The sequence below is a fragment of the Neoarthrinium moseri genome (genome assembly GCF_022829205.1).
Source record: "Neoarthrinium moseri strain CBS 164.80 chromosome Unknown scaffold26_Wmoseri_CBS_16480, whole genome shotgun sequence".
Taxonomy (NCBI): Eukaryota; Fungi; Ascomycota; class Sordariomycetes; order Amphisphaeriales; family Apiosporaceae; genus Neoarthrinium; species Neoarthrinium moseri.
Window position 1 is genome coordinate 322,631 of NW_026055140.1, and position 25,985 is coordinate 348,615.

Below are 25,985 nucleotides of genomic sequence, written 5' to 3' on the forward strand. Positions count from 1 at the left end.
CATGCTCGTCGTGGCTTGCGCGCTACAATTGCCGAACAAGCCTTCCGTCGATGATAGTCCGCGGGGCGAGCCGTCTTGGCCTCTGGAGAGGTTCTTTCTAGCGCACTTGCGCTGCTGTTGATCATATCAACCTGGCCAGCTTGCATGTCTATGGCCCGGAAATAACAGAATCCCCAAGGTTCCATACCAACCTAAGGCAACTTCAAGCCGATACGGCCTGTCTCCCTTGTCAGTTGTTTCACTCCGTATGTCCAGGTTGTGGTTCGGAGTTGCGATTCCCAGGCTTTACTTGGACAGGTTGTGGAAGCTTATATCCCCGCATTGGCGTTTGCTCACTCTCTCGCTCGAATACATTCACGAGTCAGAATACAGCCAAGCACGCTTGAAAGGGCGATCGCTTCTTCACAATTTGCAAATCTCCAGTCACTGGAAACCCCCTTCTCCTCGCAATCTCGACAAGAAAACTCCCGATTCCGCGAACCGAAGAGGGCGACGATTGCTAACTCTAGTTGTGGAACTAATTTGGTAACCCCGCAATCGTGGAGAAGCTGGAGAATCGTAGGCGGTTTTGGGGAATTTCTTTAGGCCAGGATTCGTAAGGTTTGGCCAGGAAATCCCCTGTGGAGATTCCGCTCCATGGGCCTACCCAGCGCTAAGTTCGCTGTTGCTGGCATGGCAGACTCAAACATTCTTTGGCAGCACACATGGGGGAAAAAAAGCCAAGAACGGTCACTCGAATACCAAGTTGAGGTGGGCTTAATGACAGCGCTAGACGAAGTCCACAACGCGGAACGGTTCCAGCACCACAGCTCATGTTCCTGACGCCCAGTAGTCAGTGCCCATTATACCGCAGGCCCTCTCCCGATCCACGTCCTGTAGCTCCGAAACGGACCTTTCCTCGCGTCGACATTCTTGTACTGTCTTATGGGGCTCAGCTCCAGCTGGTTAGTACAGAAATATAGCCAGCCGTCCAGTACAGCCGCTGAATCGGCATGCTGAATGAGCCCGCTTCTCACCAATGTTTTCACGAAATAGTTCTCCGTGGGAACAGGGCCCGTTCCACCAGGCGGCGTTCCGTTGATCTCTTCGGAGACCTCACTCTGCTGGGTGTCGACGTAGTAGATCGCATTCTGTTCGCTGGCAAGCATATAGACTCGTCCGCGATCATCAGCTGAGAACCCCGCCTGCTCCGAGCCAAGCTCTCCGGGATCCTGGACCGCAGATAGCATCCCTTCGTCGGACAATGAGCTGTTAATCAACGTCTCCTGGGATATAAAATAGTATCGGCGAGACGCCAGAACGCCCCAATACAGGTTCCCAGAAGCCAGTGCGATACCATCGGCGCCCGTTGTCGCGTACGACTTTTTGGTGCCATTCCAGGCATATAATGGCTCACCGTTATATGAACCAACAAATTTGGGATCGGCCTTCGTCACTGTTGTGTTGTGCAGTCTCCTCGTAACCGCCCCGTCATCCAGATTGATGGCAAGCAGCGAACCTGAGGCCGACGCATCCGTGATAAACGCATATCCGCCCGCCCCTAGCGTGTTATTGATTCTCAGGTCGTTAGCGTTCATGTTGTCGAAGAAGAAGTCATCGGGGATCACATAGTTCCGAATCGACAGCCCCGCCTGACTGAAAGCGACAACCTTGGCGCCCCGGGACACTGCCGTCTTGGCTCCTGGCGGAATCCCCGAGTCAAGGACCCACAGCTGGCCGAGTGCATCGAGCACCACGTTCTGCACATTGATGAAGCACTCCGCAGGGTCTTGGCCTACGGTGCAGTTCTGAATCGCGGCGTTGGGCCAGGGCTCCTCGGATGCGAAACCAGTCGCCTTGGCCACATTCACCGGCGTTGCTCCGAAATTCCGCGGATAGGTGAGGTAGATGTTCAGATCACGGTCCACCGCGAACCCAGTCGGCGCATTCTTACTTTCGTGAATGGCTTCCAGCTCAGGTCCAATGAGGGTGAAATCGGTTGGACATACTCCGATCGTCGCGTTGGGGTTCTGAGGCAGCCCCTGTGGGCATGTGGAGGGAAAGCCCTGTGCAGCTGCACCTGCGATGAATACAAGGATAGTGATCCGATTCATGATGTGATATAGTGTTACGAGAGGGGGTCTCATCATGCATGGGATAAGCGCTGATTTCAATGAGTGACCGTTGATTGAAGCCATGTTGCTGTACATATTGACTGTCATCGTGATGACGTCTATGCGCGGCAGAATACACGATCATGGTTCCCCGCATAGCATGCAATGCTGCTGGCACATCGCAACATGACGCCCTATATGTAGGTATCAATTCGGGATGCATCATGTATGGTGCTTAACCATGGTATACTACCGCATTCATGCGCAGTTCTCCTTTCCACGTGTCGTGAGTTGCTGCAAAATAATGCATGCATAAAGACAGTTTGTGTTGGGTATTGTGCTACCACCCCCGTAAAGGAGCTTCTTGGCAGCAGACGTGTAAGCCTCATGCAAACTGACATGAAGCACTCGACTATTGACGATAGTCTTGTGCCTCGTGATGTAGTCCTGGTTATTTTTGCGCAACGACGCCGTGATTATGCTGACAAAATCTACCCGCATTCACCCGATCTGAGTCATCAGGATCCATCGGTGTACGCAACTAGTTTAGTACCCACACAGGACGGACCGGTAATGTTTGCTTGAGGAAACTGTTGATAATGAGCGTTCAGCCATCAGTCTTCAATAATACTTGACATTTGCGTTACAGAGTCGTATGCGTTATCTCTTGGCTATGTCTTTACCCACTTTGAAATGGAGTGCCGCTGCCATCGCCACAGTTGGAGCAGCGGTCCTCTTCCACGAAGCATCAAAGCACTTCCATCCAGCTAGATTCGAACCCCGTGCCAGACCTGGGCACAAGCAGTCATTCGCTCGCATACTGCCGAGCCTCAGCCTGGATGGTGCTCTGCAGGAAACTTATAGCACTTCAATCCCAATGCGGACCTTGAAAAGCGGTATCACAGACGACGAGATCCTAGCTAGGTTCAGCCGGGGGTTCTTCAGCGGGCCGGCGTTTACTCCGGAGAGGTGGCTGCTTTATGGGCCCCGTTTGTCACTGCTAAGTGCAACAGGTAGGTGACGTGTGACGTGCGAAGCAGGATTCTTGTGAAATAAAGTCGTATGCTGACCAACTAAACTGACAGAAATCGAAGTGGCTCTGAATGGTTCCGCCGCATCACCGGAGTCAGGCTTTGCTATACAACCTAGTTCCTGGGACTTGTCTTTGATGCCAACCACGTCGACACCGCCGGTTGGATCCTTATTCTTCGGAACCTTTTTGGTATTGGACTCAAGTTCCAGTCGTACGCAGGGAAAAGCGAGCACGCCGCCTGTCTCTTCCCTGTATTCCCCGCCATCGCATCCGTTCATCGAATGGGCGTTCCGAGGGGACAGCGTTCGTGTGGCAGCCTCCCATCGATTTGAAGTTACTCGTTCCACAGCAGAGACTCCATCTGGCGAAGAGGAGGAAATGGCAGTCATCATGTGCTCTCATGTCAGCTGCGATCCTAGGACTGGCAGGCCAATCCTAGGAGGTTGGATCACCTGGTTCCACGTCCTCTACGCGAGACTACTGTTCTCCGATGGTATTCGGGGAGTACTACAGGAATAATCCCGCCAGGGGCAATGGTATACTGTCAAATTTTACTATGTGATCCCGTTGATGCTGGACGGCTTCGATGAGGCGTCGGTTTCGATTGTGTCCTTGATGTAAGATGTATGTACAACATAGAATATATAGAAACCTTGCTGCTCAGATAATTCCATCTATAGAGGATGGGCCACCGTGAATCAAGTTCAGGTAATATTATTCAGAACAAGCACCGAACTTCCTGATCACCCAAGCGCCATGATTTCAGCCGTCCCGCGACTGTTGTTTGTTTCTGCAATGGCCCATGAAATACAACTATGCCACTCATGTGGTAGCGCTTGACGGACAGCGTCTACAACAGCCTTGGCCCATCCTTGTATCCAAATACTCCCTCGATAGCTATGCAAAATCACCGCATAGTTGGCCAGAATGGCAAGCGCCAAGGCTTCTCCCTGGCGGGCTCGCGGCCAGAACCCGGCCGGGCTCATGACTGCAAACGTTGCAACTGTCTTGAGAGAATGCCCATATGAGATTGCAATCGCGTGATTGAGTCTCAGGGCATCAAGGGCCGAGACATACATTCCCTTCAGTACCTGTGAGTCGATTGAAGCAGTGTGCTCTAAAAGTTTACACAGCATATCTTCTACCTCCTCTGGTAGTTGCTGGGGAACATCGGGTTTAGCCAAGATTAGCTCCACCCATCGGCTAGTCCTTCTCTCTTCCATACTTGAGGCGACCAGTGCCCTACACCCGTGAATGAGAAACATGATGTCAATGAATGTAGAAATCAGATTCGTGTCGAGGCGATACAGGAAATGGATGCCGAAGGCATAGAGGGTAACGCAGTAGGAAAAGGTGAGCGCCGAGTCGTAGTCTCCAAGCGCAGGATTGGCAAGGTATGGCTGGAAGAGGGTAATCCCGAGTCCATGGTGGCGGCTGGCGATCACCATCTGATCTCTCGGAGCAGCGCTCTTCAGGGCCATATGTAGTGCACTGATGCTCAAGATGCAGTGCAATAGGTAGTCGTTCTCGAAAGCCAAGCCGGTGATCCATTCCGTCCAGAGCGAAGGTGTCTGAGGCGTGAACATGCTAGATATAGACCCCGAAACGTGGAGGCAGTAGTGGTTCATCAGTCTCAGCTGCTCCCTCTCGGAATTGCTGAAGAGGGGTCTGTCTATGCGCGACTGCATTGCATGGCCCAGCTCAAGGTTCGTACGTAGTCCCATTTGCTGTTCGTCGGCCCGGCTGCGCACAGCCATGGCCGTTGAAATCTCCTCAGCCTGGACCGACTTACTCAAGGCCGGGCCAGTGATGGTGGTGACTGGTTTTCCAGGTGCTTCTGTACCGCCAGGGACAAATGTCCACTGGTCCATCTGCTCAGCAAGGGAGCATGCCGCCCCAATCCTCTGGCAACGCCCGCATTTCGGCTTCTTCTCATCACACTGCGGTAATCTTTAGTATATACCCAGAAGCACGGTGGAAAGGATGTATCCTAAAGCGTACTTTTGTCCGATTCTTCTTGCACTGGATGCAGCCCTGGCGGCTTTTCGTATGGAACCGCCTCTGTGCCATGTGGCATGTGGGGCTATATACCTCGGGGCGTCAACAGTCAGCTTCGGCCTGTGGCGCGCCGGCATGCCGGCAGAGGTAGTACCACAGAGACTATAGGTATTTCAATGCCACGCTGCCCGGCAAGTGGCACTCTAGGAAGTTGCTTCGGGGAAGCGGTGATAAGACGACGGATCCGAGTCCCAAACGCCCCAGAGAGTGATGACTTCAGTAGTGTCCGCAGCTCCCCCACTAATCCCGAAGGAGCCGTCTGTACGATATACGATCTGCCGACGATGGTACGTCCAATCACGATTGAGCAAAGAGGACGGGAAGATCCACTTTTGCTTCATGCAATTTCCATCATGCACATTGGTAGTCGTATCACGGTTATCCAGAACTATAAATAAGGGTTGGGCCCATGTAAATATATGTGAACGACGTGAAACTTCATTTTTGATTTTGTCTCTTCAGACTGTCTTTTGCTCTAGACGATGGCACCGCTCGGTGAGGTTCGCAAATCGACGGCTGCCGTGGTGCGCAGCCAACCCATTGTTCTTGTCATATTTGGCTCAACCTCAACGATAGCACGGAATACTCTTCGAACACTGGCAGAGCTCAGTTCGAGAGACGGTAAAGGTTTCCGAGCCTATCTCGTGGGAAGGAATGCCGCAGCCACGGAAAACGTTATATCTGAATGCCGAGATATTTATGCGCAAGGCCAATACAAGTTCATCAAGGCCAGCGATCTCTCCTTAATACAAGACATTGGTTCAGCATGTGAAGAGATTATCAAGATTGAAGAAGAGACCCAGGATCCGCGAATCGACTACCTCCTGCTCTGCCAAGGAGGGCCTATCTTCATTCCTCGAAAAGGTAGGGTTACTTGGCATGGACGCATTGGTATCGGTTTACTTACTGTTCTTAACAGACACAACGGAGGGCATCGACGGGACAATGTCCCTCATGTACTATTCTCGTATGAAGGCAGTCATGGAGCTTCTCCCGCTGCTCTTGAAGTCGACCCTACCTGCAACCGTGGTTTCGGTATACGCTGCCGGGTTGGAGGGCAAACTCTACCCCGACGACCTGTCGCTCCGGAATCTGTCGAAATATAGCTACGTGCAGGCGCGATCACACATCGTTTACATGCACACACTATTCATGGAGGCCTTGTCTGAAAAGCATCCAGAGAGTCTCCGTCTGATACACGCCTTCCCGGGGCTTGTAGTGGGGCCTGGCTTTCAGAACCCGGAGATTCCTGCATGGCTGCGAATCCTGACAAATTGGGTTGTACTACCCATCTTCGGGCGGTGGATTACCACACCGCCCGATGAGTGCGGCACCAGGATCCTGTCTCTGGCTTCCAGTCGCTATCCCCCTCGGCCGGTCGACTGGTCTAGAAAGCTGCCAGATGTTGTGCCCGGCACCGATGGAAGGGAGGGTAGTGGCGCGTATGCAATTCGCGCAAACGGAGAGGGGATCGTGAACACAGCTGCTTACAGCAAGTTCAACAAGGATGAAATGAAGATGAAGGTCTGGAAGCACACGTGTGATGCGCTGGAAATCGCGGGATCCGGCAAAGTGTTTACGGAGTGAATGTGGATGTGTGGGCAGCAAAACTACCCAGTGGGGGATATTTGGTGAAGTGAATCGATGCAGTAATGAACAGCAAAGCGCAGGGAAACCGAGAAACTCCTGACATCTCTCGTGGCCAACAGGCTGGTGCTCAGTATTACATTACCGTAGCTTGTCGTAGTCACGGGAAGACGCCCTGGGATGTTAGAACATGTATTGCGAGCGAGGTGTGCGCATGCACAGAGCATGTACTAGGGAAGCATAAACCAGACATAAAACAACCCTTGCTGCTATTTTCGGTCAGCGGCACAATTAAGCGCAGCCAATCAGCGAGCTTCCAATAAGCACTGCATGAGCCATGACGTAAATCGGCACTAAGGCCAGCAGCCCGCCGGCGATCATCTGTCGATTCTTAGCTGGCCAGTCGACGACGGTGAGCTTTTGCTGAAGAGGGGCAAAGGGGTCCTAGCTTGCTGGCAGACCGGGCAGCCTGGCTGGCCTGGGGGCTTGGGGCCCGGGCATTCCAGGGCAGGGCTGTACGAAATCAGCCTCGATCGCCCAGTACGCATTGTCGTCTCCCGGGCGGTCAAGTGACCAAGTTGGGTTGTTGGATTGTCGCCGTGGACAAAGACAGCTCCCAAGTCTTCTTCTTTATCATTCAGCCTTTCGCCGCGAGAGTTCTACGCTAAGACTGCTTACACACTTCTACGTATATCTTGCTGAGGGGTCGACCGACACTAGGACCAAACCTGCCCTTTCAGATCCAACATCAACGTTACAAGAACAGCACTTCAAGCCGACCGAGTTATTCACACGAGCGAAATTCAAGCCTTCGATTCCATCGCGAGACATTGATCATTATGGCGTCCGCAGCTGCTTGTCCCGTCGTTGGTGAGCTTCCTTGACCCAGACATCAATCCATCTTTCCTGCTGGCGGCGGTGAAGTTCACTAACACTCTACAGGCACGACCAACAGCACTCTTCCCCCGTCCCACCCGGGTACGTACGACCGATCAAACACCTGCGAACGGATCGAACAACAACTCGATGCTCCGTTCCCCTTCTGCGACAGCGAAGCGCTGACCGTTGCACTCCAGACATTGACCTCTCGAAGCCGGGACAGACCTGTCCAGTAGTCGGTGCCAAGTCCGACCACCACCACAGTTAGTACTTCTGCGTCATATAGAGGGATCATATCGAGAGATATAGAGAGGGCGAGACATGGAGCCGGGCAAAAGTTGACGTCAAGGACCAGACCTCCACCAGCACCCCTCGGTTCCCCTACCCAAGGACCACCCCGATGCGAGCCATGCGGATGCCCAGAAATGCCCAGTTCTGAGCAAGACCGTCAGCCAGCCCAAGAGCCAGGCTATGGACGATGAGATCTGCCCCGTGGTCGGAACAGCGACGACGGTACTCCCGCCCGATCACCCCAGGTACGACGCAAACTATCGCAAATGGCATGACCACCATCCTAACTTTTCTTGCAGCACCGCAAAGGCGAGCCCGGGTGATGTATGCCCTGTAACCAAAGCTACTGTCGGGCACCATAAGGTAGAGACTATGTCAACCAACTCCACGGGCCTGGTTACTGACACGACCCGTAGGACAAGGTTTCGCAGCACCCGTCGGTTGACGCTGCCGAGGCTGGTGCTGTATGCCCAGTCACGGGCCAGAAGGGTGAGAGGCATTGATTGTACCACTTATGATACACGGGATTCTGGTTCTCTAGCGCGATCGGAAATTACCTCTCCTATGAGACATGTAGCACTATCAAACATCTCATCATCATTTGTATGCTTATGCCTCATACGCCTGTGATGCTCGTGCATTCTAGCGCCAAGTGAATGATCCGGCCAGCGACCCATCTCTCAAATACCCTGAAAAGGCCAACATGCTCAACCAGACAATTGTGCCACAGAACGTTGTAGATCAACAAGTCAATACTGCGGCTCTTCTGCAGCTCTTGCATCAAACGCATCCGCTGTGCATAGAACTCTAGCTGCCACATGCAATATGCGGCAATACTGCGCAATGCCAGCACCTAGGCACACGGTCGGCGGTAAAGTCAGACCCGCCATCCTATGCCTGGCATCCCAGGGTTGTTGTCTCAGACCTTTCATCACTCGCGACCGTTGAACATCTAATTCCTGGTTATGCAGCTCGACTCCTTCCACCCCTTGGGTGGCGGTTTCCACCGATCTTTCAGCGTTAAACTGCGAAGGACATTGCACAGTAGATGGGGAGTGGCCCCTCAACTGAGCTGAAGGTGAATGTTGCTGTGCCCAATGCCTGGTTGGGCTTGAAAGCGTTGACACCTCGGTGGCACAAAGCCCTTGTCAAAGTGGAAGGTTCTTGCATGATGTGGAGGTACCATCGATCCCTTCATACCTCAACCGTCTTCAATGCCAAATGAGTCTACGCGTGGCGTACCGCGTATACCGTCATCTTCCTCATCACCTTCTGTGTTGCTCGTGAACGGGTGCCGGCGGATCAGGAAGCTAAGGGATAGCCCGATGCCCATCACGACGCATACTTGAATGAAGACATGCTGCATTGCCCCATGCAACACCTCCACATTGGCGCTTTCTTCCACTAGTGTCAGATTGTGGGCATTCTCGATGGCCTGCGTCATGTTGAAGACACTCAGGGTCGGTAGCTGGTGCTGAGCGAGATCTTCAAAAAAGACCAGTCCGCTGGCGCTGATCCCGATACTTGATCCTAAGGACCTCAGGAATGTGTATGCCTCGGTCGACTGCATTAATATCGACTCGTAGTTCTCCAAAGAGATATCGAACGACGCATGGATCGGGATGAGGGGAGAGTTGAAGTTAGGCCCGAAGCCAGTGCCAGCAACGGCTAGTAACACTGCCACGATAGCCATCGGAGTTTGCTGTAAATTATCAACAGGCAAATTCAGAAGGATTTTGGTGTTAACTTAGGACTTACCGGATTCAGTATCGTCAAAAGAGCACACGCGATGCAAGCGAGGATGAATCCTGACCAAATGATCTCCAAATATCTAGGTAGCCTGATAAGCTTTCAAGTCTCTAAGAACGTCCAATCATGACAATACTTACCGTTTCATGGCAATAATTACAAATCCAGCCGCCGCGCTTATGATCGCGAAGGAAAGAGTCCACGCCAGCATGCTTATTCCACTCTCAGAAGCAGACTGCTGCTTGACAGCTTGGAAGTACAGCGGCAGCCAGTAGTTGAGTCCGGAGAATGCGATCGAATGGAAGAAGGTGGACACGTATGAGCCGACCCTAGTTCTGTGCTTTAGGAAACTGAAGGGGACGACTGGCGAGGAAGCAGACATTTCCACGGGCACGAATGCTCCGAGGGCTCCAGCGCCCGCGAGCAGAGTCGTTAGAACCTCCGGCGAGGTCCACGACTCGTTCTGTATGGCCCACTGAAACCCAAGCGTGACCAACACCTTTCCCACTCCGATGATCATGACACCACATAGGTCAAAAGCTCTGAAAGCTCGACGAAAGCCGGGATCAGTATGAACGCTTGGCAGTAACACCCAGATGGTAATGGCGCATATGACGCTTATTGGTACGTTCATGAAGAAGCACTGGGGCGAAGTTAGTTACGCGTCGGTGACTCTATGCAGAAATAGGTTTACCCAACGCCAATTCGCCTTCTCTGAAAGGGTACCACCGAGGAAAGGCCCTGTGAACGGTATGTCAGATCAGTATATTCCCATCAACAATAGGGACCAAGAAGGAAATCCTTGAATAATACCTATGGCTGCTACGATGGCCCATGCAGCTGCGATAAGCTCACTGTATTTCCCAACGCCCCTAATACCACTCTCAGCATAACTATAGCAAGGAGAAAGACTGAATATTGGTACTAACCTCACCCGCACCAACTCCATCACAAGAACAAAGCACAAACCACTAACACCGCCGGCTCCAAGGCCCTGGATCGTTCTCGATGCCAGCATCATTTCAATGTTGCCCGATGCACCGCACAAAGCACTTCCCAGCATGAAAACGGACATGGCAACAAGGAGTGCCCATTTTCTCCCAGGAGTCCTAGCCAACTTCCCGAACAGGGGCAACATCATGGCCTGCGCCAGGGCATAGGCGGATCCTATCCATGTGTATCCAATGTCGGATCCATGGACATTGATCTCGGATAAGATCTTGGGGAGCGCAGTTGAGACGATGGTCTGGTTGAGCGTTGGGAGATACAGAGCCAGATACAAACTCGCCATCAGCATCCCACGCCGAACGGTGAATACCTTGGATGAATCGTCCTCGCTATCGGTCTCCTCCGTCAGGTCGGACAAGTCCTGCACATCTTCGGGTGATGAGACGGCGAAGATCCCCAGCCTGGACAGCCCCTCCTTTTTCTCCTCCGCCATCTGGTTCGTAGTTCCCGACTCGCGGCCAGCAGCTTCAGATCCATGGAGAGACCTTGAGATCGCTAGGACATTCCAGTGTTTATGAAAGTAAAACGACTATAGCTGTGCATTATACAGTGAGCAGCAGGTGTTAATAGAGCAATTATAGAGTTGTTTTAGAGTTCGGGGGAAATCTGGGAGCGCGTCTTTTTTTTGGTCCAGGGCCTACCAGAAACCTGCCCCGCGTGATCTGATTGCCCAAGGATTGTGCAGTAGCGTCGGCCGGCACCGGACCCGGGCCCCGTGGGCGGCTCGTCGACTTTCGCAGCGGTCTTGGCGGTTAGCCGACCCGACTATGTGTCCACATTGGGCCTTTTAACGTACGGGCCGGTTATCGATGGACTGGTGCTTGATTTCGTAACGGTTGACTGTCACCCTCTTGTTCTAATTATTTTTTTCTTAAAGTTTAATAAGCGTCGCAGCGTAAGTGTATATCGAAGTGTTATTTAAGTAAGCATTTACATAGCGCTCTTAACAAGCCTGTTAAGCGGTCTACCAGACTATGGTATTTTTAAGGTTCTCGTTGATTCTGCTGATTTATCAACCATGTATTTCAGCGAGTACACTTAATGTAAATACAGAAACAGGGCATCGTAAATGCTATCCGAAGGAAAGCTTGACTTTGTATCTACTCTGCTCATAGTAGTGGGCCGAGGTTGCATCAGACTCAACAGCTGGTCTTTAAAGAACGCCAGTTCAACACCAGTATCACGACGTGCATGTACATCAGAGCGAGTATGGAGCGTGTATAATGTTTAACCATCCAAGGTCAGGGAATTGGTTGGTTTCATGATGAGATATTCCTATGGCGAATGGCTATCAAGGCCTATGGTGATGTCGTAAAAACCGACCAACGAAGTGATATATTGCGTTTCGCTCTAGGCAAGGAAGGGGGCAACAGTTGGAGCAGAATGAAGGCTCTATATTTACTAGCTTCCTACGAACTGGTTTAAGTCTCTATCTAATATTTATTCCATGTTTAATAGTTTTCTGTTTTGTTTTGAACTATGCATTGATTCTGCATGTAATGGAGTCATGAGCCAAATTTTGCCAGCATTGTTCCGGTCTCTTCGGGCGCTGGACCTGGCCGGCCCTCCGGCTCCGTTCGAGCAGTCATTGGAGTATGAGGAGCTATTTCTAGCTCTCCCGGAATATCATGCTCGGTAACTTCACTGTCCAAATCCTGGGTCGAACCTATTTGACTGTTGGGGGCCAGATGCTCTGCGTCTGAGGTCGGGGATGTATTGTCAACCTTGGTTTCAAAATCCAGGGCTACATGGTGCGACAATATTGGATGCTCTAAGTCAGTAATGTCCAGGTTTGCCAGGAAAATTTCAGGTTCGACGGTCGGGACCGTGTCCGTACAGCGTGACCATGTCTTTATCCCATTCTCTTCGTGTGCCATCCGGTGCAACTGCAGACTGGCATCGCTCACCCATTCTAGCTGCGCGTACTGCTGATACTTGAATCGCCTGTGAAGCAGCATCAGGACGGGTTCCAGTCCGTACGAAATGGCCACGATGAGGCTCCCAGTGATGAAAACGAAGCACAGACCGAACAAGCTGAAAGAAGTATGTACCCTACTTCGTATTGTCTGGAAGACTTGTCAGGGTTTATGAACAGACAGACTTCATTGGCTTTTCGTACTACTATGAGTTTGGGATAAAGAGGGAAAAGAAGAGATCCAGAATCTTACCTGGCTCTCGCACATATTTGTCTCATATTCATTGATGGGCGGCCAGTGCATTGGATCAAACACCGTATCGGAGGGACCCAGTGCGGTATTGACGAATGAAGCTTGGATAAGGGCCAGAGTCGTGCTCCACCAGTTGATGACATCCAACTGCCACTGGTTGGCCGGCAGCTGCCACTGTATACCAGTGAAGAGGCGCGTCTGGGAAAGTAGGGACTTTGGCCCTAGATATGTTATGACCCCATTGAGGACCGCGACACTTTCACGGAGAATCAGTCCCGGCCAGATGAGGGTAGTCCCAAGCGAAGTGTTGGATACTGGCCTATCTGCGTACATGAAACCAGGGTCAAGTCCAAAGAGGTGTGCGGCGCCAGTTAGAGCATCGTCCTTACTGGCTAACGGGCCACAGGTGGTGCTAGTGTCTGAGTCGGATCCGGGGATGCCTTTGCACCACTGCCACTGTTCCACGCACCCAAGAGGAGATGCTGCTTCTTCGGGGATGAACGAAGGCCGCTCCCCAGCGACCTCGTAGCTCGCTAAGGTCCCGAACCTTCGTGTCGCACGATACCATTCATCATCCATTACTTGGCCGAAGAGAACACTGTTGCCCGAAAGGAAGACAATCGTCAGGTCTCCATCAGTGCGTTGCAGGCTTTGAATTGGGGCGAATTGTGCGTGCGGTTTAGGGACGCCTTGAACTGTGTATGACGACAGCGCACTGTGCATCCACGAGGCTGTGATTAGCCACGTCTTCGGCGGATTTCGTTGAGCACTCGGAAGTGTTTCGAGTGGAGTCTTTGTGCTTGGACATAAACTTACTTGACTTTGAAATTTGCGCCTGCAAGTTTAAAAGACGATTGCAAATGTGAATACTGCGTTTCAATATCCTCCGCTTCGTAAACGAAATCGTAGTGCGTCATGTTCTCTAGTGACCCTCCCAACAAGGTCCCATACTGATACCTCACATACCTAGCGCCGTCTCGCGCGATATGAACTGTATAGTTCTGTGTTTGAATTGGTGCGCAGTGAAGCATATACCTTAGTGCAAATCTTTGGTCAATCGGAGTGTTAAGGCCCAGGTGGAAATTGCTGTCAATGTAGCCAGTGTCGAGTTTAAGGTTGGCGTTTTGACTTCGACAAGTTCCATCTTTGAAAGGACAGCTGGCGCTGATGTTGACCATTTGTGTCTCTAGGCGCGGTGATCGAAATTTTCCACACTCCAATGTTCCCGAACTGCTAGTGTTATAACATTGCTGGGCGTAATTGACGGCATTGTTCAGCTTCTCAGCGGACAATGCCGTGCCATACCCCATCTGATCTACGTCATCACCTGGGAGTGTCACTCCGCATCGTGAGGGTATGAGAAGAACTTCGTCGCCGATGGCTGACGAGATGGAGGACGAGAAGCCACCAGCGACTGTGAAGGCCAATAAAGAGAGTAGGGAAAGCAGTGCTAGCGGGAGTAGTGCAGCCCGACGCTTCAGCGATGTTTTGCGCCACGCGTGGAGAAGGCGTACGAGAGCCATGAACCCAGACTCGGGAGAGGAGGAGTTGCGTAAGATCACCTGTCGCTGGTGATGAATAACATCACGTTGCTGAGCGGTCGAATAGATTCGATGGGAGATGAAACAGAGAATCCTCCAGAAACGAGAGCCGACAAACGAGATGAAGAATGCGGTGAATGCAATGACTAGATTGCCAGAGCTTCTGGTCACGGTCAGGGTTGCACCTAAGACTTGGCCCCGAGACCAATTGGTCCAGACACCCAGATAGACATTGGCATCCATTACGTGTCAAGCTTCTGCTCCGCAATTTTCATGAATCAAAGCTTTGTTTCTTACTGAAGAGTTTTCATAGAATGTAAGGCGATATTTATTGTATTGACTGTTACGCAGCCTGTTGGACTCCTTACGTTTGCCTGAAGTCCTATGGAAGGTCAGAAAGGAAGTCCTAGAGCTGATCTTGGTTACACAGCGTTAATTGGCGTTTGCACACCGAGGAGAAGTCTCGCTGATTGGCTGTTGACAGGGTAGATGGTCAATTACACCCTCGGTGGCGACTCAGCTGCTGCGCAGATAAATATATCTCATATATCTAGCACCCTTATTAGGGCTGGATTTGGCCTCCACTCCGTTGCAATATACTCGAATTGGAGAACAGAAGCACACGAAGAACAATTGGCTGGCTTTATTTAGTAAGTATATTGGGGTCCGGAAGTCAACCTCGCCACATTATCATGCGAAGAGGAATTCGATGGATCATAACCTTGATCTATATACCGCATCCGAACTTCCGGCTCATCCTTATCGCGGGTGCACGGATGCGCTAGAGGCCGTTAAGATGATGTATGGTAAATAGGAGGTTTGGATGTTTATTAAAAACCGGAGAGCCTTATCACTGCGAGAGAGAGAGCGGGTTGCCGTATGCGTGCACCAACGCCGCTCTTAATTGGTGGTAGCTTTGAGGTCAGATGCAAGCCAGCGTGTGGGGGCATCAGGTGCCTGTATGTCGGATCCGGGCTATTTGAATTAATCGAGAACAACTCCCCCTCCCTCGCGCGACCCCCCTATATTCCACATCCAATAAGGTCTGCAGGGCCTGCTAGACTGGATATGCGCTACAAAGCGTGGCATTCTCCCGCAGGAAGCCCAACTGTCCCAAGTCAGGACAGGCGGCATATAGTTGAAGTCTTGGGCTAGTACCTGGCCCTTCATGATGATTCAACGAACGTTAAGTTGTGAGCGTTTTCGATTATCCTGGTGACCGACTCTATGCGTCGGCATATTCTTCCAAGAATTGAATCGTAGTTTGTGACAACGACGTGCTTAATCGGAATAATGTAATTAATCTATAATTAAAATATTTTAATTCTATACGTGTAGTACAGTTGTGTCATTGCTTTTCACAAAACCGTTAGATGCAAATAGTAAGCTGAAACACACAATATGACTGCGGAATGGGCGATGCACAATACCATGCAAGCTACATCAAGTACTCCACGCTTTCCTGCACTGGCAAAATCTCGGGCCTCCTTTTCCGCGCCTAGTAGGATAGAGATCGAATCTCTATCCCTGGCCTCGGTATGCTTCCACTTTCGTCTTCGTGATGTCATTACCACTTTGGTCGACAGTCCATCAATCGAACAGATGCAACAGTTCAGCGGTAGATAAACAAATAATATTGGCAACATCTTTCTAGGTCAAATGCCCGACATCTCGCGCCATTATGCTCTCCCTTTGCAGGCTAAGGCATGATAATATTAACAAGCCCGAGTACGAGTCTGTTTTAAAGATCTGGTGGAACTTTTCTCCCCGCTGCAGCGCTATTGCCATGCGTTGATGTTAGTTCATGTTCGCGTCCACCTACTGCGCCACACGTAAAGACCGAGGCATTTGCCAGTTTCAGCTGAGCAACGGCATTTGCTGGGCGTTACCCCACGCCTCCGATCGTGCTCCCCGCGGATTTGGGGCGAGATATGCAGGAAGTTCTCCTCATGGGTGCTAAACATTCGCCTAGACTTCTCCATTTCCCCGCATTCGTTCCATGCCAAGGAGAGCCATGAACCCCAGATCGTGTTGGCGCATATAAAGGCAACCGGCACGTAGTCAAAGGACTGATCCCATGAGTCATGTCTCTGTCCCCTTGTTCTGGTTGACGCTCACATAGAAGTCATTTATTTTCCACCATATTGCCAACTGGTAATTTTGCGCCTGTAACATCGAGAACCATGGGCGACATCAAAGAAACCCCCGAGTTCGATATTCCGAAGGAGTGTATTGCTGGGGTCGTGGTTAACGAAGGACCTGACTTTCATATTGAAGTAAGGAACGTACCCGTGCCGGACATTGGTAAGCATTTCTAGCCCAGTCTCGATGGTCTATATACCAACCAGAACTGTGTATCACCAGGCCCAGAAGATGTTCTTATAAAACTGAACGCGACTGGGCTATGCATGTCCGATGTCCACTTCATGCTCAATGACTGGAACACCCCGTTGATGTCGAGCTTTGGGACCCAGTGCGCTGGGCATGAAGGAGCCGGAGTAATCGTGAAGGTCGGCGAACGAGTCAAGAACCTGAAGGTTGGCCAGCGGGCGGGGTACAAGCCCATTCAAGACATTTGCCATACATGCTCGGAGTGCCAAGATGGCAGAGAGACATACTGTTTGAATGCAGTTCTCACAGGCCTACACATTGACGGTTAGTCCATCATTGCGCGTCCAACATATGCCGGACCTAATGGATTGTTTAGGGTCTTACAAGCAATACGTAAAATCACCCGAGAGGTATACGGCCATTATCCCAGATGGGGTTGATGATTATGTCGCTGGACCCATCATGTGTTCTGCGTCAACGATATATACTGCGTTGAAGGAGTCTGGCTTACGGCCTGGACAGTGGGCTTGCTTCCCAGGAGGAGGTGGAGGCGTAGGGATTCAAGGCGTCCAACTTGCGGCCGCAATGGGTTTGCGCCCGATTGTTGTGGATACAGGAGACGAAAGACAGAAGTTGGCAAAAGAATTGGGCGCGGAAGAATTTATCGATTTCAAAGAGGTGGAGAATCCACCAGCGAAAGTGATGGAAATTACTGGTGGTGGTGCGCACGGCGCTTTTATTACGGGTAAGGTCATACGTCACACGCTGAATAATGCATTGCTCACAGGAAGTTAGCTATTCAGTCATATCCCATAGCCCTCGACTATCTGGGACTTAGAGCTGGGGGTGTTGTGATGTGGTACGTGTTCTGGGGCTTTGCATTTCGAACTGCTACTAATGGAGGTTGCCGTAGCATCGGATTACCGACGAAGGACAAGTTTCACATGGATATCGACCCGACACGCCTCTGCTTCCGGAACCAGTCCATTAAAGGGACGCTGGTTAGTGGCCTGGCAGATATCGCTGCTACATTGGACTTTGCACAGAGAGGTTCGGTTGAAATTTGCCGCCTTTGAGCGAGCACCGAAGCTAACATCTCTCAGGAAAACTCCACCTCAAACCGACTGTGGTTGGGGTTTCAAAATTCGACGAGTCGATTCAGAAACTCAGGAATGGCCAAGTTGCTGGGTATGTATAGCGGCGCATTGAACCCTCGCTCTCGACTGCTAACATGGAGGTACAGGCGCATCGTTGTGGACTTCAACTTGCCTTGATTGCCGTTCAGCGGTGGGTTAGGCATAGTAACCTATGTTTCTATGGTGTATATTGAGATAACCGATAATCGAAACCGTAATCATGCATTGTGTTTGGCGTCCTTGCTTGCACACGAATGAGGCGGACTTCGCGTTCAGTAAGCAGAGTGCCGTTTGATAGCGCGTGAATTCGGACGAAAGGATCGCTGTAGCCTATTAGCACCAACACAATCATGAATGGCGCTGAAGAACATTGGTAGACCCTTTCCCTAGATCAAATTCGGATGCTGAGTTAGTGGTCCGTGGATGGTCCGAGTTAGTCCGACTCGTCCGAGCCACTGCCTATATCAACTGTTCCAGCATCCAATCGAGCTTCTCGCAGCACAAAAGACAACTCATTTCAGGCAAACAAGCACAATGGCCGCAATTGGATCTTCTACCCAAAGAAACATCGTTATCCTTGGTGGTTCCTATGGGGGAATCTCGATCGCCCACTACGTCCTCAAACACGTAATTCCCAAGCTCCCCACGCCCGAAACCTACAAAGTCATCCTCGTCAGCAAAGCCTCGGAAGCGCTATGCCGTCCAGCCTGTCCTCGCGCATTGGTTTCTGACAGTTTACTTCCACACGAAAAGATTTTTGCAAACATTCCAAACCAGTTCCTACAGTATCAAAGTATGAATTTTCAGTTCATCAGAGGAACTGTGTCTGATCTAGATCATACCAATCGAATTGTTCGCATTTCCCTGGCCGACAGTGAGCCAGTTGAGACGTTGAACTTTCACGCAGTGGTGATTGCCACCGGTGCATCGACGCATTCCCCCCTTCTTGGCCTTACCGGCAATGAAGGCAAGCTCAAAGCCGACTGGGCTTCGTTCCGGGAAGCTCTAACCTTTGCAAAGAGTATTGTCATTGCCGGCGGAGGCCCAAGTGGTATCGAGGTAGCTGGAGAACTTGGTGAATATTTGAATGGGAGAGCGGGCGTCTTCGATTCCAACCTGAAGGCTCCGAATGTTCCGATCAGTGTTGTTACATCGAGTTCGAAGATACTCCCTCGACTTCGTTCAGGCATTGCGGACAAAGCTGAGAGATACCTCGCCGAGGTCGGTGTGTCGGTGATCAAGGGGACGTCCATTAAGACTGTAGCCCCTGAAACGGCAGGTACTAAGGATGTCACCAAAAAGGCAGTGATAACCCTTGACAATGGAAATGTCCTGGAAGCAGATCTCTATATACCGGCCTTTGGCACAGTACCGAATACAGGGTTCATTGATAGGTCTCTTCTTAGTACAGATGGCCGAGTCAAGACAGAGCCAGGAACGCTACGCGTCGACAAAGCCGGACCTCGCATTTATGCAATAGGAGACGCCTCATCATGGGCAAGGCCAGCTGTGCACAACATCCTGGACGCTGTCCCTGTCCTCGGTGCGAACTTGAGAAGAGACCTGCTGCTTGCCACGGCCCTAAGAGACATCGTCATCGAAGGTGACAAAACATTCAAAGAAGATACAAGAGAGATGCAATTGGTCCCGATTGGAACGAGCAAAGGAGTCGGTGCGGTCATGGGATGGCAGCTGCCGAGTTGGCTGGTCTGGCTCATGAAAGGTCGAGATTATTGGCTGTGGACAACCAGTAGTCTCTGGAACGGTAGGAAATGGTCAACTCCGTAATACTGCGATTAATTGATGCCTGCACTTCAGCCAGTGGAACCACATTAATGTTGATTGATAAAATATTGAAGTAAAGACTTGCCCAAGTGAGTGACACACTGGAAGTCGTACTGTACCTGAAATGGTGAATATGAGGCTCCACTAGGATCCATAAATGTAATGCCATGGTCTGAATAAGTCTCCAACGCTTGAAAGGCTTTTGTCAACTGTACCACCCGATTAGTAGGCCTCATGTGGGTACAATCAGCAATATAACGTGCAGCTAGCATTGCGGAGTGACAAAGATTCTTACCAAGCAGGCCTTATTCAATATTTCCGCACGCGATGTAACCGCCTGGCTCCGCGCGTTGCGGGATTGCTAGCGATGCAAGCGTCGTCAGCGCCAAGTGGGTCAGCGTGGAATCAACACGAATTGGGCCTTGGCAACCGTACAGGCGACTGTGTACTGGCTTGACCAGCAGAGCTTCCCCAAAACCAAAGTCTGAAGATTGAATACAATGCGTCGGATTATGCAATTTAGACTCCAATCCTAGAGTATACGGCAGCCCGTCTCTGTAGAATATATTCACCTTCATCTTAGAATATCGTCAGGTATAGTACTATATCCTGAAGTAAATGACGGATTCTGCTAAGACACTTTTGCCTATGGTAACAATTTTATTTACATTGGCGAAAGTTGCAACTTCGACCTCTGTTATTATTTGTAACCTTACCAATGCTGCGTTTCAAGATACCTTATTATGCCAGTGCTCTGATTGATAATATTCTGACTCAGCTTGGAGCTGCCAAGGCTCTCCACTCGACAGGGTCAAACATTGCTTTGAGTACGTAAGTTGCGACGAATGCACTGGAGTATTATATGCAGGGCTTCCTGGCTTTACTGCAAAATATTACTAGTTCCTCCTGGAGGGGAACGGTGCTGTGGATAGATTAAGGGGCAACCCTAGGCCAGCTCAGCATGCATACCAGGATACTCGCAGCCAAAGTCAAGGGCGAGATTGGCGTTCAACCATCGGTTACACAATCATCAGGATTGTGTATTTAAAGGCCAGAGTCGGACGAGGAATTTGTCCCTTTCATCGTGTATTGATCATTCTTTAAACTTTTACTACCTCCTACGACCAAATCTTCACATTAGTCCGAAATTATGGGTCTTCTCTCGTACACTATCAAGCTCGCAATCGCAGTCTTGCCTATGGTTGATGCTCTTGGTGGTTGCACTTCGAATCAGCGAAAATCATGGTTTGTGGATATAGATCCAGTCTACAGCTGAGCTAACGTAGCAAAGGTCATCTCTCACGGACGACGAGAAATCAGAGTTTATACAGGCAGAACTCTGTCTAATGAACTCGGTGCCGCAGTTATTCACCGAGTGGGCTGAGAACCGATATGATGAGATCATCTATACACACGTTATCCAAGCTTCTGTTATCCACAATGTGGTACGTTGAGTGTATTGGCGACATGGCGTTGATGGTTAATAACAAAGACGACTTATTTTCCAGGGCGCATTCCTTCCCTGGCATCGATTGTATGTGCGTGCACATGAGATACTGCTGCAGAACGAGTGTGGCTACTCTGGCGCTCAACCGTAAGAACCCAAGCCAACATGGCAACGTCTACATGGACTCATCCTGACTGTCAATACCAGGTACTGGGATGAACTCGCCGATGTGGATAACATGACAGCCTCGGTTATATTTGATAATGAGGTTGGATTCGGTGGGGATAGCGACGGATCCTGTATTTCGACAGGTCCATTCGCAAACTATACCTCTCATGTCAACGCCGACGGTGTGGGTATGTCTGACTGTATAACGCGCAATTTCCGTGCCGAAACATTTGAGGATGGCGCATCGCAGGACCAAATTGACACCTGCCTCGACACTGGCAACTACGACGATGCAAACGATTGTTATTCTGGTTCTCTCCACAACGCTGGACATGGCGGTATTGGCGGGAAAATGGGAAATGTAGTAGCAAGTCCGACAGACCCGATTTTCTTCCTTCATCACGCCAACCTTGACCGCTTGTGGTGGAACTGGCAATTGGAAGACCTTGATACTCGTTTGACTGGTATGTGGCATTTCTTTCTTTTGCCTTATGTCAATAGGTTCACATTTCTTAACTGACTTTGGGCTTAGAAATTGGTGGCGACAACTACCCAAATGCACAACTGCTCCAGATCGAGGGCATCGAGTATCCAGGCGCAGAGATCACAGACTATTTCGGAGACGATGGAAACGTCACCACTCTGAATCACAATCTTTGGATGGTTGGTCTTATTTCCAATTACACCATCGGGGATGTCATGGATCTGCAGGGTAACGTAAGCTGTGCCACCTACATACAGTGATAATACCACATTGAGGTGTCGGTAAAGAGGTGGACTTCGAGTACTGAGAAGATATTGGTAGACCAGACATCAGCTTCCCGCCTAGCTATTTAGAAGTATATTTCACGACTTTATCTAATTTTTACCATTTGAAAGCTTCTCAGGGTGTTGCAGTTTAATCGTTTCTGAGGCGGATAATACCGCATGTACTTCTTGAGCCACGAAACAGGTTCGACGAGGTCCACTGATAATGGTTCTTCCATTGATTGATTACTGCAAGCGCCATAGACTGGCTTATGTCAAGGTAGTTGGCCCAGGCGGTTGCGGTTCTTTTAGGTTTCTCTGCATCGTCTCATCACTAATATATTGCATCTGACGGGTGCATTGCCAGTGACATTATGGTCGTTGAATCGTTGGTCAATCTTGTCCAGGGTGATGTCAAGCATCATGCTTGCACCGGTATTTCAGGCAAATCCCTAGTGAATCGTGTTATGACTTTGAAATTATCGCGGAAAGAGGGACAAGGTTCCGTATACAACCACAGCATTAACTCTTGATTATACCTGACCCCACATTATGCCTTTGATAGTCATGAGCGCCGTCTCAACGCCTCATTTCACACTCAAGTGGTTAGATAAATCCCAACGTCAACATTGCTCATTCCGAGACAGAGACTCTTGCAAATCTTACTGCTGCGGAGCATGTCTTCAATAAGGACACGTTCAAGACGATCATGGCCGTGTTTGAGATTGGTAAGTTTCAGATCCCTGTCCTTTCGCTCCGAACATGGTTCGCAAGGAATCATCACAGTTTGCACTATCAAGATGCCACTGCAGATGGCAATACCGGTGATGATTGCCATGCACCAGAAAGAGAACATTCGACCTGCGTTGTCACTGTAGGAAATTGCAGGCAGAGTCAGGAAAGAAGACACACTATATGATGGACCAGCGTTTCGTATGGGCTAGGCGACAGACAGAGTCTGGAAAATGATCAACAAAATCGATGTGAAAAAAAAAAAAAAAAAAAAAAAGGGGGCTCTGTTATGTGATACTGAGTAACAACACGTGCATGTTGATTGACGAGGTTGAATTCATAGTGTAACGTGTCTTATAAGGGATGTGCCCTAAAAGAATTTTGCAATACACCCTCCGTATCAGCAGAAAGCGAACCAGATATAGCAGCTTAAACATAATCTAGTGCCTTTCAGAAGTCAGGAGGCCAGAATCTGGCAATCTCGGACCGGTGGGTTGCAAGATTTCTCGGTCATGGCTAGTGAAACTCTCTCAAACAAGAAGTACTGTATCATGGTCCATACTCTTCAGGTGCCTATAGATCATGGTGCATGCATAGAAACAACATGGATTTACACGAGGGACTCAGCTTATGAAAAGACCTAATCGGCGGGTTACAGCTCTCGAGCCCTTCACAGCCGCATGGTGTTTTACCTTAGAAATAATCCAATGCATGGCCTATGCCTCTACTGGATACTGTTAATTACCTCGACAATGAAGCGAAACGCCGTCTCGTAAGCCTCGTCCGCGCCCTTGGCCATCGTCGGCGGGAAGCCCGATGTGGGGTCAATAAGGCTATGGCCAGCACCCTCCACAAGCAGTAGTTTAGATTTTACGCCCAGATATTCAAGCTGCCTGTGCTGATTGATGCTTTCTTCCTTGGGCACAACCTCATCTAGTGTGCCATGAACGAAGACTGACGGGGGATAGTCCTTCGACACGAAAAGTTGTGGGAAGGCCGGCTTCAATTTTGAAGGGATGGCATCTCCCCTTTGTTCTTTTTCAACGGCCAATAGCTCTTTGCCAAGCCCAGGGTGGCCAAAGATGTTGTCCAGCATGGTGCCGTCCAATTCCCAGCTACGAAGCAAGTCAGCCCTTGGATAACGTTTACAACCGTTGAAGTCCACAGCTAGATGCGCCTCCACAAAAGCCATTTGAAACAGTCAAGGCTCGTGAAAGTCTCAAGAGGTCATAAGCGAAGGACAGAAGGACTTACCGAGCAGTAAGCGCGAAACGACTCTTTTTGAAATCGAATTGCTGATCATCGCTGACCACAGTCTTGTCTGCCAGGAATTCAGGCACTTTGTCTAAACTCACAAGCTGGCCAAGAGAAGTAGCTGGTCTTGGAGTCAACCAATGGTCGAGCAGCAAGTCACCAGCCAGACCGAAGGCTGTCATCAGTACCGCCGGCTTCGGCTCGGCGTACAAGCAGGCTACGCGCGCCGAATATGCGCCAGCTGAGGATCCTGTGACCGCTATACGATTCAACGCAAGCGAGGTGCCGCTGGGCAATTCCATCCCAAACTTTCCGCCCAGATATTGAAAGAGGGCCTTGACATCGTCGATCTGGTCCAACGCTGTACATGGGTGACACAGCCGGTAATCAGCGGATATGAATATGTAGCCATTCTCCTGACAAGCACCTATTCAATATCATCAGCCTATCAATCCGGTAAATGAGACACGATGCGGAACCCTTACTGTGCATTCCATGGGGAAAATCAAACGATCGACGCGAACCTGCCGTCATTCCACCACCGTGATAGTAAATCACCGCTGGCAACGCTCCATTGGCGTTGCGGGGCAGCCAATAATCCAGTTTGATCTCATGGCCATCGACCTTGGAGTAGACAAGAGTCTGGTGGCCGGCCGGGATCTGAAATCCGTGCATCGTGGTTCGAAATGTGAGTAGTAGTACACTGTGCTGTTGCTGTTCTTGACCCCAAGGTCGTGCCACGAGTGCACAGCACGGCTGAGCCGATTTAAGGTTCGAGGCAAGTCTAGCGGAGGAATCTCCACCCCACGACACCTCCACTTCACGATGTGACTAGCTCGGCAAATGGGCGACTCATTCGGCAGATCAGGACGGCTCCAGACTTTGGGGTATATGGTGCTTCACTTGTAGACTCATATCTGGGGTTAAGGCATGATGACTACGCCTATTTATATCTAGTACGCAGGGAATTGCTTTTTCAGAGTCTTGATGATCGACGAATAGGCAAACTCCCTCTGTTCCCATTTGGGAGTTCCCTCTTCACATCCTTTGTCGAAAGCATGGGGCATTCCAGGCAATGTGTGATGAACGACCTGCCGCTTCCCGCCTTGGAGCCTATCGGCCAAGGCATTGGCTTCTGGGGATAAAGTGTCGCCCTGGCAAGTGAAAATAGCCACCAAGTTCGGGAACAACGACGGCTCGGCCAGCGAGGGTGAGACTCGCGGGTCCTTGCGAGTGGCCGGGTCCGGAGTGTAACAATCATCCAGTAGGGCTGCAATGCCGCCTGGGATGGGCTTCACCGGGTCCGGGACCGTCTTTGCACGTGCATGGATGGAAAGGTCGGTAGGGGGGTAGACGGCAATGACTGCAGATATGTCAATCCCAGCCAGAGAAAGGTCGTGCCGAAGCGAAGAAGAAGCCACGAGCGCCAGGTTGCCTCCAGCACTGAATCCAGAGACAGCAACGCGGTTTGGATCAAACTCATCCGGACGGCTGAGAATCCACCTTAACGCGTCCTCGACATCCTCTACGGCAGCAGGAAACGGGCACTCCGGAGCCTTGCGATAGTCCGCGTCCACAACTATGATGCCGGCCTCCCGCGCGACCCGAGCGCAGAAAGCACGATCCGATCCGAGACCAGGAACCATGAAACCGCTGCCGTGCCAGTTGACGAGCACCGGCCTCTTCCCAGGGCCCGGCCCGCTGCTCTCGGTTGAGGGCGGGTAGTAGAGGTCGGCGTTGATGGAACGCCCTTTCTCACGGGACGCAATGCGAATGCGCTGCGGCTCGATGTTGCCGGGCAATTGACGGTCCCGCTGGGCTAGAGCCATTCGGGCTACGAATCTGATGAGGGTGGCCACGAGCTTAAGCCGCAGATACGTGAAAAAGCCATGAGAGGCCATTGTGATGTGCTTCCTACCCAGCAAGAGAGAGAGAGAGAGAGGGGGGGAGCGGTGCAATATATTCGCTGATTGAAAGA

The 25,985-nt window shown here is 50.7% G+C and overlaps 11 protein-coding genes across 11 annotated transcripts; 5 read left to right on the forward strand and 6 right to left on the reverse strand.

The window, feature by feature from the left end:
• Nucleotides 1-842: 842 nt before the first annotated feature.
• JN550_007085 (uncharacterized protein) lies at nucleotides 843-2,093 on the reverse strand (the record flags this gene model as incomplete). The annotated part of the gene is made up of 1 exon (XM_049318897.1): nucleotides 843-2,093. One exon carries the CDS (start codon nucleotides 2,091-2,093, stop codon nucleotides 843-845), a length of 1,251 nt encoding a protein of 416 aa, XP_049170980.1.
• A 1,776-nt stretch (nucleotides 2,094-3,869) lies between these two features.
• JN550_007086 (uncharacterized protein) lies at nucleotides 3,870-4,997 on the reverse strand (the record flags this gene model as incomplete). The annotated part of the gene is made up of 1 exon (XM_049318898.1): nucleotides 3,870-4,997. One exon carries the CDS (start codon nucleotides 4,995-4,997, stop codon nucleotides 3,870-3,872), a length of 1,128 nt encoding a protein of 375 aa, XP_049170981.1.
• A 669-nt stretch (nucleotides 4,998-5,666) lies between these two features.
• JN550_007087 (uncharacterized protein) lies at nucleotides 5,667-6,771 on the forward strand (the record flags this gene model as incomplete). Its single annotated transcript, XM_049318899.1, has 2 exons — nucleotides 5,667-6,048; nucleotides 6,104-6,771. The coding sequence occupies 2 exons, from the start codon at nucleotides 5,667-5,669 to the stop codon at nucleotides 6,769-6,771; spliced, it is 1,050 nt and encodes a 349-aa protein (XP_049170982.1).
• Nucleotides 6,772-7,610: 839 nt separating this feature from the next.
• On the forward strand, nucleotides 7,611-8,444 carry JN550_007088 (uncharacterized protein; the record flags this gene model as incomplete). Its single annotated transcript, XM_049318900.1, has 6 exons — nucleotides 7,611-7,641; nucleotides 7,714-7,749; nucleotides 7,848-7,913; nucleotides 8,006-8,186; nucleotides 8,241-8,304; nucleotides 8,358-8,444. The coding sequence occupies 6 exons, from the start codon at nucleotides 7,611-7,613 to the stop codon at nucleotides 8,442-8,444; spliced, it is 465 nt and encodes a 154-aa protein (XP_049170983.1).
• Nucleotides 8,445-9,142: 698 nt separating this feature from the next.
• On the reverse strand, nucleotides 9,143-11,131 carry JN550_007089 (uncharacterized protein; the record flags this gene model as incomplete). The annotated part of the gene is made up of 6 exons (XM_049318901.1): nucleotides 9,143-9,643; nucleotides 9,700-9,772; nucleotides 9,831-10,333; nucleotides 10,385-10,431; nucleotides 10,504-10,562; nucleotides 10,620-11,131. The coding sequence occupies 6 exons, from the start codon at nucleotides 11,129-11,131 to the stop codon at nucleotides 9,143-9,145; spliced, it is 1,695 nt and encodes a 564-aa protein (XP_049170984.1).
• Nucleotides 11,132-12,203: 1,072 nt separating this feature from the next.
• On the reverse strand, nucleotides 12,204-14,650 carry JN550_007090 (uncharacterized protein; the record flags this gene model as incomplete). Its single annotated transcript, XM_049318902.1, has 4 exons — nucleotides 12,204-12,764; nucleotides 12,867-13,581; nucleotides 13,683-13,832; nucleotides 13,902-14,650. 4 exons carry the CDS (start codon nucleotides 14,648-14,650, stop codon nucleotides 12,204-12,206), a joined length of 2,175 nt encoding a protein of 724 aa, XP_049170985.1.
• A 1,940-nt stretch (nucleotides 14,651-16,590) lies between these two features.
• On the forward strand, nucleotides 16,591-18,012 carry JN550_007091 (uncharacterized protein; the record flags this gene model as incomplete). Its single annotated transcript, XM_049318903.1, has 7 exons — nucleotides 16,591-16,711; nucleotides 16,772-17,062; nucleotides 17,115-17,483; nucleotides 17,534-17,597; nucleotides 17,652-17,788; nucleotides 17,842-17,926; nucleotides 17,982-18,012. 7 exons carry the CDS (start codon nucleotides 16,591-16,593, stop codon nucleotides 18,010-18,012), a joined length of 1,098 nt encoding a protein of 365 aa, XP_049170986.1.
• Nucleotides 18,013-18,408: 396 nt separating this feature from the next.
• Nucleotides 18,409-19,662, forward strand: JN550_007092 (uncharacterized protein; the record flags this gene model as incomplete). The annotated part of the gene is made up of 1 exon (XM_049318904.1): nucleotides 18,409-19,662. One exon carries the CDS (start codon nucleotides 18,409-18,411, stop codon nucleotides 19,660-19,662), a length of 1,254 nt encoding a protein of 417 aa, XP_049170987.1.
• Nucleotides 19,663-20,809: 1,147 nt separating this feature from the next.
• JN550_007093 (uncharacterized protein) lies at nucleotides 20,810-22,899 on the forward strand (the record flags this gene model as incomplete). The annotated part of the gene is made up of 7 exons (XM_049318906.1): nucleotides 20,810-20,904; nucleotides 20,951-21,104; nucleotides 21,168-21,253; nucleotides 21,314-21,738; nucleotides 21,807-21,991; nucleotides 22,632-22,749; nucleotides 22,808-22,899. The coding sequence occupies 7 exons, from the start codon at nucleotides 20,810-20,812 to the stop codon at nucleotides 22,897-22,899; spliced, it is 1,155 nt and encodes a 384-aa protein (XP_049170988.1).
• A 578-nt stretch (nucleotides 22,900-23,477) lies between these two features.
• On the reverse strand, nucleotides 23,478-24,682 carry JN550_007094 (uncharacterized protein; the record flags this gene model as incomplete). Its single annotated transcript, XM_049318907.1, has 3 exons — nucleotides 23,478-23,868; nucleotides 24,008-24,434; nucleotides 24,493-24,682. 3 exons carry the CDS (start codon nucleotides 24,680-24,682, stop codon nucleotides 23,478-23,480), a joined length of 1,008 nt encoding a protein of 335 aa, XP_049170989.1.
• Nucleotides 24,683-24,960: 278 nt separating this feature from the next.
• On the reverse strand, nucleotides 24,961-25,908 carry JN550_007095 (uncharacterized protein; the record flags this gene model as incomplete). The annotated part of the gene is made up of 1 exon (XM_049318908.1): nucleotides 24,961-25,908. The coding sequence occupies one exon, from the start codon at nucleotides 25,906-25,908 to the stop codon at nucleotides 24,961-24,963; it is 948 nt and encodes a 315-aa protein (XP_049170990.1).
• Between the last annotated feature and the right edge of the window lie 77 nt (nucleotides 25,909-25,985).